General features: G+C 37.4%; 2 protein-coding genes and 3 non-coding genes across 5 annotated transcripts; all 5 read left to right on the plus strand.

Annotated features, from left to right (window-relative positions):
• Nucleotides 1–3,540: 3,540 nt before the first annotated feature.
• On the plus strand, nt 3,541–8,479 carry rpl7 (ribosomal protein L7). The gene is made up of 7 exons (XM_023276086.3): nt 3,541–3,597; nt 4,107–4,206; nt 4,299–4,465; nt 5,021–5,158; nt 6,484–6,593; nt 7,795–8,010; nt 8,434–8,479. Exons 1-6 carry the CDS (start codon nt 3,584–3,586, stop codon nt 8,001–8,003), a joined length of 738 nt encoding a protein of 245 aa, XP_023131854.1. The 5' UTR covers nt 3,541–3,583; the 3' UTR covers nt 8,004–8,010; nt 8,434–8,479.
• Nucleotides 5,282–5,373, plus strand: LOC111572419 (small nucleolar SNORD12/SNORD106). The gene has a single exon (XR_002746472.1). It is a non-coding gene; the product is annotated as a small nucleolar SNORD12/SNORD106 (small nucleolar RNA).
• LOC111572421 (small nucleolar SNORD12/SNORD106) lies at nt 6,884–6,976 on the plus strand. Its single transcript, XR_002746474.1, has one exon. It is a non-coding gene; the product is annotated as a small nucleolar SNORD12/SNORD106 (small nucleolar RNA).
• LOC111572420 (small nucleolar SNORD12/SNORD106) lies at nt 8,061–8,153 on the plus strand. Its single transcript, XR_002746473.1, has one exon. It is a non-coding gene; the product is annotated as a small nucleolar SNORD12/SNORD106 (small nucleolar RNA).
• A 149-nt stretch (nt 8,480–8,628) lies between the features above and the next one.
• Nucleotides 8,629–13,989, plus strand: si:ch211-171b20.3 (uncharacterized). The gene is made up of 7 exons (XM_023276095.3): nt 8,629–9,889; nt 9,990–10,035; nt 10,418–10,512; nt 11,690–11,828; nt 12,375–12,482; nt 12,583–12,638; nt 13,250–13,989. Exons 1-7 carry the CDS (start codon nt 9,685–9,687, stop codon nt 13,387–13,389), a joined length of 789 nt encoding a protein of 262 aa, XP_023131863.1. The 5' UTR covers nt 8,629–9,684; the 3' UTR covers nt 13,390–13,989.
• The last annotated feature ends 300 nt before the right edge of the window (nt 13,990–14,289 follow it).

Here is a 14,289-nt window from a genome sequence, read left to right on the forward strand (position 1 = left end):
CTGTTTCTCTTCACCACAGAACCGGGTTTGGCTCCATTGCTTTAGTTTGTTCTTTAGGCGTTGGCTTGCAGCTTCCAGCAGTAAAATCGTCTTTAATGTGTTTCTTGGTGTGTTTTAGGGCTTTGTACTGGATAGTTGTCTTGGTAAATGTGGTTCTTTAGCCACAGTTAGCACATGGTGCTAATGTGTGCAGTGATTAGTGGATTTGGTACAGCTGAGTTGTGTCTTTATCTTGGCTGTAGTGAGTCTTCAGAGGTTTCTGGTCAGACACATTCTGTATTCTTGTTTGTGAACCAGTGTTGGTTGTCCAGAAGGTAAGAGTTCCTGTCCTGATTCTCTGTTCTCAGAGGTTCTCTGGTAGGCTGCAGGAGACTTTAGCGTTTGGGTTGTGCTAGTTTGGTTTTTGTACGGTTTCATTTGGACGACTATCTTGAGGCCCCTCCATGTGGTTTAGTGAGGTTTTCTGCAACAGTTCTACAGAGCAACCTGCAGCAGAAGAGACTTTGAGAGTTTTTAGGAAGTTCTGGAGACCAGACTTTAGAGCAGCAGAAACATTTGTCAGCAGTTTGAGCAGGAGAAGGTGAGCTTCACAGTAGAAATGAGACAGAAACCTTCTTGACCCGTGTGGTGAGGTCCTGTACCAAGAGTTTGAGCAGGTTGTGAAGAGTCTGTAGTTCTTTGGTCTGAAAGCACAAGAGTCGACTCATTAAAGGAGAAAACAGGAGATATTGTTGGTTCTTCTGTCGCTCTGCAGTTTCCTTAGACTGAATATCAAGTTTAAATATTAAATGATTTCCCATGTGAGCCCAAGAAGACTTCAATAAACTCCCTCCATCCCCTGGACACAACATATTTTATTACCATGTTAAATGTTTTTTTTTTTTTTTTTTTTTTTTTTTTAAATGTTTTTGAGTTTTAATCATAGTTTTTTCTCTTTGCTTGTTTAGTTTTGTCATCTGTGTAAAAGGTGCTAAACAAATAAAGCTGAATTGATAAACTGAATAAATGACTAACTCATGACTGTGACAACAGAAGTATTTTCATTATGATTTAAGGGTTTATTTCATTTTTAAGGTTGGGGTTAAAATCTTGACAGAAAAAGAAGATTAAAGAAATAAACTACATAACAAAAAGCAATTAAATCAAACAAAAACAAATAATACAATAAAACTTTAAAAAAAATGTTGTTGTTAAAAAGATTTAAGAAATTTAAGATGTAATTTTCTAATTAAACATTTAATTTTTTAATTAAATGTTTTGTCTTTTTAAAGGTTTAATAATCTAATTAAATGTTTTGCATTTTTTAAATGTTTAATATTCTTCTTTAATTTTATTTTTTAAATGTTTAATTATGGAAAATATTTTATCTGTAATTTTTAATATTTGTATTTTAAAAATTTTGTTTAATTTCATAATGACATGTATTGTATCATGTTGAATTATCTAATTCAATATTTTGTCTGTTTAATAGAGTTAAACATTAAATACAATTAAATTATATGTACATATACCACCTTTTAATGTTTAGTTTTATTTTTAAATGCTTCATTGTATTTTCTGTTTAATTCCTATTTGAAGTTTTATTGTCTTTATGATGTAATTTTCTAATTAAACATTTAATTTTTTAATTAATTGTTTTGTCTTTTTAAGGTTTTAATAATCTGATTAAATGTTTTGCATTTTTAAAAATGTTTAACATTCTTCTTGTTTAATTGTATTTTTTAAATGTTTAATGATGGAAAATACTTTATCTGTAATTTCTAATATTTGTATTTTAAAAATTTTGTTTAATTTCATAACGACATGTATTGTATCGTGTTGAATTATCTCATTCCATATTTTGTCTGTTTAATATAATTTAATGTAATTTAATGTTTACCTCTATTAAACAGACAAAATATGGAATGAGATAATTCAACACGATACAATACATGTCGTTATGAAATTAAACAAAATTTTTAAAATACAAATATTAGAAATTACAGATAAAGTATTTTCCATCATTAAACATTTAAAAAATACAATTAAACAAGAAGAATGTTAAACATTTTTAAAAATGCAAAACATTTAATCAGATTATTAAAACCTTAAAAAGACAAAACATGGGTGCCCATATAGCTCAACAGGTTAAGCGGGTGACTCATGTACAGAGGCTGGTCCCTGACACAGCGTCCTGGGTTCGAATCTCGCTAGTGGCACTTTGCTGCAAGTTTTCCCCCGACTCTTTTCCTCCGTTTCCTGTCTGTCTCTCACTACACCTATCCAAAAAAGACAAAACATTTAATTAAATGTTTAATTAGAAAATTATATCTTAAAGACAATAAAAGTTCAAATAGGAATTACACTGAAAATACAATGAAGGATTTAAAAAGAAAATTAAACATTAAAAGGTGGTAAAACATTTAAAAAGAAAAACCTTAAAGATTTAATCGAAACATTAACAGACTGTCTGAAGGTTCAAACTAACAGAAAACTACTCAAGAACTTTTAAGATTTCAGTCCTCAGACTGTGTGAAGGTTCAAACTAACAGAGAAGTACTCAGGAACTTAGAAGATATCAGTCCTTGGACTGTCTGAAAGTTCAATCTAACAGAGAACTACTGTGGGACTTAGAAAATTTCAGCCCTCAGACTGTGTGAAAGCTCAGGTCCTGAGGACTCGGGAGGTCTGGAGGCTTTGAAAGTCTTGGAAGTGAGGGTTCAACCCTCCAGCACAAAGGCTGAAGTCCAGCCTCCTGAGAAAAACGGTCGAGTCGAGACTCAAGTTAAAAAAAAAAACTCGAAAATGGCAAAAAAAATAGATGATAAATGCGCAAAAAAAAAAAAAAAGTATCGCGCACAGCTTAGAGGGAACAGTGGTCCCAAAACTGTTGATAAATTATTTCTCAATAAAACCTCATAACCAGTTACATAAGCACACCCTCTTTACTGACCTCTTTACCAATAAACCCCAAGACATACTTTGCCAAAATCCATAATAATCCATAAAATCTTTATTTGCACCAGCCCCATGTGAAAATGACATCAGTCTGTATTTGTAGAGCATCTCATGAATGTAGCAGCACCGTTTAAATGTTTCATAACACAGAATATAAGCAAAGAGTATATAGGGATACAGACAAACATGGGAAATAAGAAACGTGCTCTTCAATAGTTATTGTCATTATTATTACTAGTAATATTATTTTTGTGTCCAGTGTAGTCAAACAGGAATGTGTGCATGGCGAATCAAATCCAAAACAATCCATGAACCGACCACGTCTTGATTGCACTTCATACTATTGACCACTAGATGTCCTACTCGAGCACTGTGTGTCATTGAGGCCTCGAGTAATGAACCATGTTTTGAATGAAGTGTCGAAGCTTCAACAAAGCCTCGATCAGCCATCACTATCTAGGGGCGTGTAACTAACAGAATTCTCTAAGTGGACTATAGCCTTGCTTCGCTTAATTTTAAAATATTTCGGGAGCATTAGCTTGAAAGAAAATTATTAGTCAGGCAGCTGGAAGGACACTCCCTGGAGGGCCTAAATCCTTTAACGCGCACATGCGCAAAAGAAAAATTCTCTTTCTCGGTGATCGCAATGGCGGACGCAGAGTGAGTGTTTGCCTCCGTATTGAAATCAAAGCACATCCAGTATTAAATTAGCAATCTTTTGAAATTTTACAAGATGGATAAGTTGCGTAGTTAGTATACACTAATATAATAGCAGTATTGTTACGGATTTTGAGTTTTAGGGTTATTACGATCACTTTCTACAGATAGTGTCTCCTATCCGGTACAACATGGCTGTCTATTTAGCCTACGTGCATTGGAGAAGTATAAAACTGTGCTTAAAAAATGAGAGAAAACTAAAGACATAAACTATTTGAATATGTTGTTGGCTTTTTGCTACTCTTAAGTCATCTCTAGTAATGTAGACTGTTTATAAAGGAGCACAAATGGAGCACTGTATGGAAGCCGGCAATTGACTTTAGCTAGTTAGCAGCCAGCTACCAGCGGCGATGATGAGACATTTCCGTTTAACAACTCAACTGTATGTCCATATTTGTTGCGGTTAACTTGTGGCCAATGTAGTCCTGATTTTCTAAAATACCTCTTCACAGAAAAAAGGTGCCGTCGGTCCCTGAGAGCCTTTTGAAAAGGCGAAAGGCCTTCGCGGCCATGAAGGCCATGCGTGTGAAGAAGGTGCTGGCTGAGAAAAAGGTAGGTTCAGTTGCACGTTTTTTTTTTATTTTAAATCACCGTATGGCGAACATGTCAGTAGGTTCTCTAACGTGTGTTCCTGCTGTATTCAGGCCCGCAAGGTGACCAGGAAATTAATCTACAAGAGGGCTGAGAAGTACCACAAGGAGTACAGGTCGATGTACAGGCGTGAAATCCGTCTGGCCCGTACTGCTCGCAAAGTGGGAAACTACTATGTGCCATCTGAGCCCAAACTGGCTTTTGTCATCAGGATCAGAGGGTGAGTACTACCCATTGTGCGGAGCGAGAACTGTTCCTGTTGCATTTACATGGATTGCTATTCTTCGTAGACGTGGTCATGCTCGCATGCTGTGTTTTGTTGCCTTCTTACTAATTTAAAATGTCCAGTTTTGCTCTAAATTGCCTCTGTTTTTCAATTTTCAGTAACTCCATAGCTTGCATGGTATAACTGAAATCAGTTTCAAGTTGCTCTTTCATGATTGGCATATTACAGAATGTGAGGCAGTTAAGTCTCTATTGTTTTTCTGTCACTTAAGGTAAATAATTAGCTGGGATTTTAGGGGCTACTGTTATGTTATTTAGGTTTTACTTGTGCCTACATTTGTTTACTGAAGCAATCCATGTAAATGTGTCAGATTTGTAAAAGCTCTCCAGTGGTTAATGATGCACACTCTTTCCCCGACGGATCGACTATGCTGATATAGATTTGTAAGATAAGCCAATTATTTTCTGAAACCACAATCAATACTGTACTTTGAAAGCCGTGTCCTCATGGCTGTCTGAATGCTAATCACAATCATTATTTAATTTCCAGTATCAATGGCGTTAGCCCCAAGGTCCGCAAAGTCCTGCAGCTGCTCCGTCTGCGTCAGATCTTCAACGGTGTGTTTGTCAAGCTGAACAAGGCTTCCATCAACATGCTGAGGATTGCCGAGCCTTACATTGCTTGGGGGTAAGATTGTTATTGTTGTTTGATTGTGGTCCTGCAGTGTTGAATATTTGAGTCCATAAACGGGGGTTTGGCTGATATTCAAGTAGTATTAGAGTTACATGGGTAAAAGGATGTTTTGTCTGGAATGTGGTTAATGATGCTGAACTTTTTTCCCCATCTTATCGACCATGGTGAATACTGACTGAAACTAAGCCAGTTTTGTCTGAAACCACATTCCTTTCAGTGCCCACAGTCTATACATCTGTTATTTTGATAAAATATTAAGTTCTTCATTCTGTTTGTGGTTCATATATAAATTGATCTGGTGATGTGAATTTATTGACAAAGTAGAAATGTCCACTGCAAGGACAATGGAGGCAATATATATTGTTTTCCTTCCTGGCTTTTAATGCATGTTGTTTTTTGGGGCTCTTGTGTTGACTTTATATATCAGGGAAAACTAATTATTAAACAATTTATAGACAAATAAACTTCATGTCAGATTTAACTGCCGGAGATAAAAGCAGGGTGCACCAAAGGGAAGCTTAAATGACTTTGTAGGCATGAACAATAGAAATGGGAATCTTTCCAATCTGGATTCTTTACACTGTGTGATGATGTATCTTAACACAAGCTTGAACATTTTGGATGTGAACGCTGCTTAGTACAAGAATAATTTCTTCAGATACGTGCTTTGCTTTTATGCACCTTAAAGGCTTTGTTCTTCTAAAATTCATACCAGAACATAAAATTTTTACCTTGAAACTAGAGTGCGTTTTTTTGGACAAGTTTCCTAATCTGTCATTTAAATGTGGCAATGACAATAGATATAGTGTCATATTTCAGTAAATATCTGGAGTCTAATTGCATACATGTACATGTGTAGTTTGAATATATGTTCAGTCACAAAAACTTCTGCCTTGTGTTCTAGATATTGAAATTTTCAACCATGTAGCACCTCTGGCAGTAGTTTACTCAGCGATCAGGTGTTTGTACTGTTGATTGAAAACCTTTCTGATTGGGACATGACCCAAAGTCCTACATGTTTTTAGGTGGTCAGATGAGCTTTTTGTTTTAAAGCCTTTGTAAAGACTTCTTATATTGAATTTAGCAGGAAAAGTCACAGTTTACATGGTTAGTCATCAATGCTTATTGTTTATGATGCATGGTAAATTTCAACCAAGTCTGTCTGGGAGCCCAAAATGAGGGAAAAGGGAGGGTTCTTTAAAAGTCTCTGTTACTGTTTTTGAAATATATATAAGCAGAACTTGCTATGTTGCTGTGGACCTAATTTGTTTGGGGTTGATGTGAACTAACTACATAATCTGTGATCTGCGATGCCCCAGGTACCCCAACCTGAAGTCTGTGCGTGAGCTCATCTACAAACGTGGCCACGGCAGGATGAGGAAACAGCGCATCGCCCTCACAGACAACGCTCTGGTGGAGAAGGCCCTCGGTAATGACACATTATACGTTTTACTTGACAAAAACACAGTTAATACATAGGCGAGTACATGAGGTACAGGTTGTTCTAGAAATAACGTCATGTAACCCGTCAACATCAACATGAATCTTATTTCTCAGGATGAGGTGATAATTCAACAGAGGGCACGTTTTCTGTCTGAGCTTCTGAAATTTTAATTAGGACATGCTCCTGATATAATTTAACGCTATGGTTTGCTGCTGTGAAGCAAAACTTTACAAAGGATTTATAGCCTTCTACTGTTAGATTAAGGCCTCATCCTTCATGTGGTTAATGATGTACACTTTTTTCCCCGTCTTATCGACTCTGGTGAGAAAAAAACTGAAAACTTAGCCAGTTGTGTCTGAAACCACATGCTAGTGTAACAGCACTTCAATATTGGGAGATAGTTATTTACCAGTGGTAGGCGCTTAGTCAGACTTGTTCAGCCCTATTTGAATATGGTGTCAAAAGATAAAATATTGGCTGTTCAGCTTTAGCAGACATATTAATGGATAAATTGATCCTTATTGGCTATTTTGTGGCTTTCTTTCTATTTGTGCCATGAAAAGATTCAGGGCTTCAAATCCAGCTAGAACAATACCTTTGGTTACCTGGAAAACTTACCGCATCATTGAAAACATTAAAGAAAATACTACATTTTCAGTCAGGCTGTGATTGGAGAATAGTACTTGTGAAATTAACCTGCACAATTGCTTGGTATGTGGAGAAAATGATGACATAGTTTTGATATCCTCTTCAGTGTATATCACCATATTTCTTGATTCTTTTCTAAACCCACTAACTGGGATGCTGAATATTTTAGTTACAAAACCTTATAAACTGTCAGACTCAGTGAAGTTCTTTTTGCAGCACATAATTCCAAAGCTTTGGACAGGCCCAATTGCGTGGTATTCGTTTCACTGAACCTCCTACACAAAGCATTAATATTACGTGTCTCACAGAGAAACAAGCTTTAAAGTGTTGGTATCATCTGCAGCTCTCTACCAACATCCATCTGAAATGTTAGGGTTCAGTAAATTCCTCTAGCCAGGGTTTTAAAATGCTCTGAAGTCCAACATAGTGTAGTGCTTAGATTTTCTCAATGTTTAAACACTTCTGGTCTCAAGTAGACTTGATTCTAAAAAGTGGAATGCAATTAATTGTATTAAACACGTTGCTTTCTCACCTGCAGGCAAATACGGCATCATCTGCGTGGAGGACCTCATCCATGAGATTTACACAGTTGGAAAGAACTTCAAGCCCGCCAACAACTTCCTGTGGCCCTTCAAGCTGTCGTCACCCCGTGGTGGTATGAACAAGAAGACCACACACTTTGTGGAGGGAGGAGACGCCGGCAACAGGGAGGATCAGATCAACAGAATGATCAGGAGGATGAACTGAAGTGATGGTGAGTTGTAGGAACATTTAGCAGGTCTTGAAAGCAGATGGTGTCTATCAGATGTGGTTAATGATGCATATTCTTTTTTCCCCATCTTATCGACTATGGTGAAAACCAGCTGAAAATAAGCCAATTATGTCTGAAACCACATCTGAGCCATTAAGCTTTAAATCATCCACTAGAGATGCTTCATTCCGTCACAGTGAAGGAGAAATGTGATGAAATTTGTTTCGAAAACAAATGGACACATGAAGCTGTGTGGTAGTGATTTTATTACAGATGTATTGCTAAGACTTAGAGTATAAATTATGTTTGAAAAAGTGTTTCATTGTCATTTTACTGAGTTGGTAACTTCTGTTTGATATTATGTATCATGAAGCTTTTTGTGCATTTTCTCCATTTTAACAGTGTCTTTTTTTGTCCATTTTTCAGGTTTTTCAAAGGACTAAAAGTGTACAATAAAACGTGGAAGAAAACAGTTTGGTCTTGTCGTTCATGTGTAAATGCGTCATGCATTAAGCGTTATCTCAAGCAAATTAGTTGGCATTTTGCAGATTTAATTCTATGCCACTAAACATAGCACCAGTTCACAACACAGGTCATTTCAGGGCACCTTGCATAGTAAGGTCAGGACTTTGCAATATTATATTGTAGAGGGAGTCCAGAGAATTTATCTTAAGCTCAGGGTTTTAGCAGAGCCGCCTTTTCCTTGAAGGCGGGTGTAAAACATACGGCCCATGTGCCAAAATCGGCCGGCCAGAGGGTCCAAGTGTTAAAATTACAGAGAAGACAACTGCAAATTGTAAATGTGTAAAATTAGAGATTTGAAATCATTTATAGATCTTGAGAAGTTGTTTTGATCAAAAACTATTCTATCATTCAGTTCCAAATATCTATGACTAAATGGTGCTTTTGTAGATACATAGTGGTCTGTAAATTGTAATGCACAAGTTTAAATGATAAAATGAGGCATCAAATTGTTGAAATTGAACTTTTCTTAAGGAATTGCAGGTTCGTATTTCTTTGTAACAATTGTTGTTCATTAAATGAACATTTCCAGAATTGTAAATTTTTGCACTGAGAAAGTTTTTTATAGGTTATGCTGTGATTTTACTGGTAGGGCCCACTTGAGATCAATTTGGGCTGACACCCCTGCTTAAAGTATAAAAATGTTATTGATACCTAAAGTAAGTATTTATGAACATACAAATGTCCAGATATGAGGCAGTGTTTAGCTTTGCGCGGTGATGCATATAAATAGTTGTAATATGTTCTAGAAATAAGAATTTAAAGACGATGTGACTGTTTTAAATGCATTTGGCCAGCTAAACACTAAATAGACTTCATGTATGAAGGCAGGACGATGTGAAAACGTTCTGTACAGTGAATTTCTTTTATTCTGACTACACTTAAATCCCAGATCCTCCTCTGTGGAGCCTTGAATAAGACATTAAATGACATATTGTGGAGCTAAATATGAACACATCATGAAAAACGACTGCAGGCAGCTGATGAAGCCTGTTTCCATGGTGACGCGGTGCCTCGGTAGCATTTTCCCCCCACCGCGAGCTGCAGCCTAGCATTCAGTCTGGACCAGTTTACCTTCTAACATGGTCACACACCGCATCTACGTGCACACAGCAGGGTGATGCCGGCAGTGGGTGTTTGTATGGCAGCTCCAACATGATGACCTACCAGGTAAACGCATCGATACCCACCGCAAAGGCTTTCATCTCACAGGGAAGCTCGAGTTGCAGCCAGCGCGGCCCTGATGCTTCTGGATACCCAACATACAGGAACTTCGGGATGGGAGCAGGAGGAGGAGGAGGACATGCAGCTTTCAGACAGAATCAAATAAGGAAATTTCCCGTCATACCACCCTTGAGCAGTGAGTAAGAGTACCCCCCCTCCCATAAACCTTGCAAATCCATTCTGCTAGCTTAACGGTATGTCACTGAGATGCTAAACATCGTGTGTGTTTATTTTAGAATCCAGAGATGGGAAAACCTTGCTGAGCGGCTTCATAGCTGAAGGGTAAGCTACGGGGATATATTTTTGCCAAGAGCTAAAAAAAAAAAAAAAAACCACGACGTCAGTATGTAGTAAATTGTATGAGTTAACCTGGTGCACTTGAGGAAGGAGGAGAGTCTCAAGGTAACGTGAACGCACCACGACCAAAATCCTAAACATCCATCCTCTTGCAGAGCAGGACCTTCTCACTTCCATCATAATAACTCAATTCACAGTCCTGGTAATACAAGACGTGGCTACACATAAAATAAGAGAACATGCATGTCATTTTAATATCCCAGATGGCATCACAGTTGTGAAAATATTCCAGGAATATTACACAGAAGGTACAGAACATGTGTCATTATCCTGATTGGTGATATCTGTTTCTCTCTCATGTCTGCAGTATGCCTAACTTAACCAAAGATGACAGCCTGGAATCAGAGAATAATGACCCAGAGAAGGACATCTGTGGGAGGCACTTTCTGTTTGACAAAAAATGTAAGGATTTCAGAATGGCAGCTTCATTATTACAACAGAGAAGAGATTTGTTGTTAGATTCCTTCTATTTTCTCACTCAGAAATGTCATATATTTGAGGATTGTGGCTGAAGTGTAAACTGACTGCCAGTAGGTGGCGTTGTCATCACATACAATGAGCTCAGGCCTCACTCCACTAACTCTAAATGTAAAAACAGAGCAAGTTATACATTTTATACCTTCTTACAGATATGTTGTTAGGATCTTGACACACTGTAGACTTAAGCCAGCCCAGTTAATCTATAGATCTTACCTTGATAATTAAACCAGTGTCAAATTATTTCAGAGTAAAATTAAGAAAAAAGTATGTGACACTGTGCTATAGGCAAAGTAAGGTCATTCCATCTTCTTTCTATACCACAACTGGCTGCAGGTCATCTAGAAAGTTGATCTTATTTACGATGATTTTCTTAGAAATGCTTGTTTCCATAAATTTATTTAACAATAATCTGGGTGACCAAGTCTTTAAATAGTCCAGGAGCAGAGATCCGCATTCTGGTGAGGGGACGAAATGAAATCCATAAGGTCACACAAAGCGATATCCAAAGTAAATAATAATCACAGCAAATTTGATGTCTATGTTTTTGACAAAAGACACTGAAAACTCTGCCCAGGCTTAGCTTGATGATAACTGATGCTACTACAGCAACTTATAACAAAATCCTACGATGCATCTTCATTGTAACTCTTTGGGGGTATTTTGTTAGTTACTTTAACCATTAAGGAGCCTACATTCTATATGTGGAAACATCTGTATGCGCAATAATGACACTCTCTGTAATGAAACACTTCAAGTAACAGAAACATTTTTTTTTGGACTTTTGTGAGCAATTTAGAGGTTTTCGAACAATGAAAGTATTCCAGTGTTTAAGACGTGTATATCGTGCCATTTTCCATCTGCTGTGACTGGAATGACAGATGAAGAGAGCTTTTGCTAGTTTTTAATAGTTCATAAAATATCTATTCATTAAACTTTTGGGGCTGAGGCCTAACCGTGCCACTGACTTCACAGTTGCAATTAACAGGATTTAATAATGCAAGACCACTGCTATGTTCCTTTTTGTTTTAAATTATACTTTTTTGAGCATTAATGAGTTCAAATGAGAAATCCCTGAAAGGCTAAATGTTGCTGTTTTCAGGTGCGAGGTTGGAGAGAACCAGAACAGTGATTCCTCCACTGCCAAGAGACTACCATGTGCACCGCACTGGTAACCTGCATCCCTTAAGCCTGTCCAAGGAGCTTTCCCACAGCCATGCAGGGCGGCCCTTCACCCTGGGGTAACCGGTGGATTAACGTCACTCAGTCCAGTAGCTCTAGCTGCACTCCTCTTAGCATATTTATAGAGACAGCAGCACAGATTACAATAATTATACTAAATCACTGTCTCATATGTGACAAATTACCCGAATGTGACCAAAGAAAACAGGAGCCAGATGTAATTATTATTTTGACATGCAAAATTTATCTATAAGAAACAGCTGATTGCTTTTAATGTTTAATATTTGGGGAATGTTGGGCGATTATAGCTGGAATTGAATCATTATTTTGCACAGTAATACAATGTTATTGCAATTAGTTATCACTCTTAGTCTTGTTTTTTTTAGTTTAGTAACACTGTGAAAAGACAAATTTCTGCTTTTACTTTCACATATTTCTTAGTAACCCTATTAATAAATTCTGAGAGACTTATTTTGTCTTTTATGTGAGCTAATATCAATGAAATTCGATTAATTCTGACACAGAAAGGCATCACATTCAAAGGATTTATCCCAAGAGCCAATGGTTTTTAGTATGTTTATTTTGTTTTGAATTCTGTCTTCCAGCTACCCTGAAAGATACGAACTGAACACGAATCCAGCCATCCTCTTTCCATCGACTTTAGTCCTCAACGGCAGAAACACCTTCTCAGTTAAGAACTGCACGCTCAGCAGGTATTTTTGGCATTATAAACTAAATGCAACCAAGCCAATCAATAGTTCTCTCAGTTACTTCCCAGACCTGTGCCACTTCTGCTGTCCCTCTGTTCCGCAGGCCTAAGGTGAACTATCCGACCTTCAACCTACCGACTGTTAAAGACAATCAGAAAAGTGAGTTATTGAATGTTTTGACATCCGGAGACTTAAACACAAGGTCTGACCGTTCTCAGGTATTTGCTGTGGTCTTGACACGACAGGTCAGAACACACTGTGCTTAGAAAGTGAAACGAGGACGTAAACCTTCAACCTGCACAGGTGTTTATGAAATTGATTTATAGGAAGCAAGCATGTCATTTTTTATGGAATCGTCCTTTTTTACAACAGAAAGCATGGATCTTATGCCTCATTACCATCAGTTCAGGGTTTGTTTGTTGAGTGAGTGTTCACAAATATTTATTATAATATGTACTTTAGCTGGTTAGTATAGTTTTATCATAGTAATCTTCTCTCCTATTTTAATCCCATCACTGGTTTCCTTTCAGTTTTACACTGAATATACACTGAATACACTGACAGTACCAGATCTACTTACATTTTTATTTCTTTCTGTAAAGCACAGAACAAAATGTCCAAAACTTTTGTACGTATTTGACACTACTAAGGCTAAAGACAACCACTGTAACTCATCATTGTGTTTTATTTTCATTTCATGTATCAAATTATTATATCCATGCTTCTCTCCATTTCTTCCCCTCTCTCTTGCTTTTCCTCTCGCCACACAGGCCAGATCTATCCAGACCCAATGGTCGGAGCCTCTCGCTCTTTTATCCACAGGATATCTGAGCTGTCCTCTTTGGAGGGCGAGACGGTGAGACAAGAAAAGCTCAAGAAAATGCGGAAACCTAAAAAACCTCCATCCTGACAATCACCTCCTTCTGAGTCACGCTGGTCGAGGATAAAAACCTCTGAGTCTGTGCCAACGACCGAACAAAATAAAACACTTAGTGCACCGTGTTCATTTCAGTGGCTCGTTCTAACTGCTTGTTTGTCCTCGGTGATATTAGTTTGCTGCTTAACATGGCTGGTCTTTACATTCTGGGACTCCTGACCTGAGCTCTTCTCTTTTAGTGATTACATGGAGTATGTACTCTGATAAGCTGCAGTGTTTGCTACAACAATAGATGTGGATGATGAATATTAAGTAACTTCTTCTCTAGTCTGACTCACAGCTGTCAGTGCTTCTCCACTAAACATCTGCATGAAGAGATGTCTATCTTTCTAATGGCTTTTAATGGCTGTTATGAAGTGCTGCCATATTCCTCTGTCTATCATAAGTATGTTGCAGATGCTGTCCCACATAAAACAGATTACAACAATATTCCAGACATTTCAAACATATATTTAAGCTTCGTTAAGTTAGTGAAATACTTCTGTACATATTTGATAGTTTAGCAAAACCATTATTGTGCCTTGTTAAATGTCTTCCTGAAATTAAATAATTTTATTTTTGTTATTTTAAGGACTTTCCCCGTTTGTGTAAATCATGTCTCTAACCTCTAGTGCAACGACAGGCTAATAGAGGGAGTGTCACAGCGGTTTTGGCCATGCGCTGCATATTGACCGCCACAATAATCCAAATGTGTAAAAGGTTGCGATGAAACATAATCTGCATTCCATATCTCCAAGACAAATACAAAACTGTGCCCCCAGATTGCAGAATGTGGTACTTTCCCACATAATTCATAGTTTTGCTGCTGCATGTAGGGCAGCTCATGTGTCTGAATAGTCTTGTTCATTGTATTCGACAAAGACAGCAGTCATG

The sequence above is a fragment of the Amphiprion ocellaris genome, chromosome 22 (genome assembly GCF_022539595.1).
Source record: "Amphiprion ocellaris isolate individual 3 ecotype Okinawa chromosome 22, ASM2253959v1, whole genome shotgun sequence".
NCBI lineage: Eukaryota > Metazoa > Chordata > Actinopteri > Pomacentridae > Amphiprion > Amphiprion ocellaris.

Excerpts from the sequence above, each read along its gene's own strand:
- si:ch211-171b20.3 (XM_023276095.3), top strand. The coding sequence starts at position 9,685 with ATGATGACCTACCAGGTAAACGCATCGATACCCACCGCAAAGGCTTTC. Across the intron at positions 10,036-10,417 it reads AGCGGCTTCATAGCTGAAGG|TATGCCTAACTTAACCAAAG; the intron begins GTAAGCTACGGG and ends TCATGTCTGCAG. Across the intron at positions 12,483-12,582 it reads AAGAACTGCACGCTCAGCAG|GCCTAAGGTGAACTATCCGA; the intron begins GTATTTTTGGCA and ends TCTGTTCCGCAG.
- rpl7 (XM_023276086.3), top strand. Across the intron at positions 4,466-5,020 it reads TTTGTCATCAGGATCAGAGG|TATCAATGGCGTTAGCCCCA; the intron begins GTGAGTACTACC and ends TTTAATTTCCAG. Across the intron at positions 6,594-7,794 it reads TCTGGTGGAGAAGGCCCTCG|GCAAATACGGCATCATCTGC; the intron begins GTAATGACACAT and ends TCTCACCTGCAG.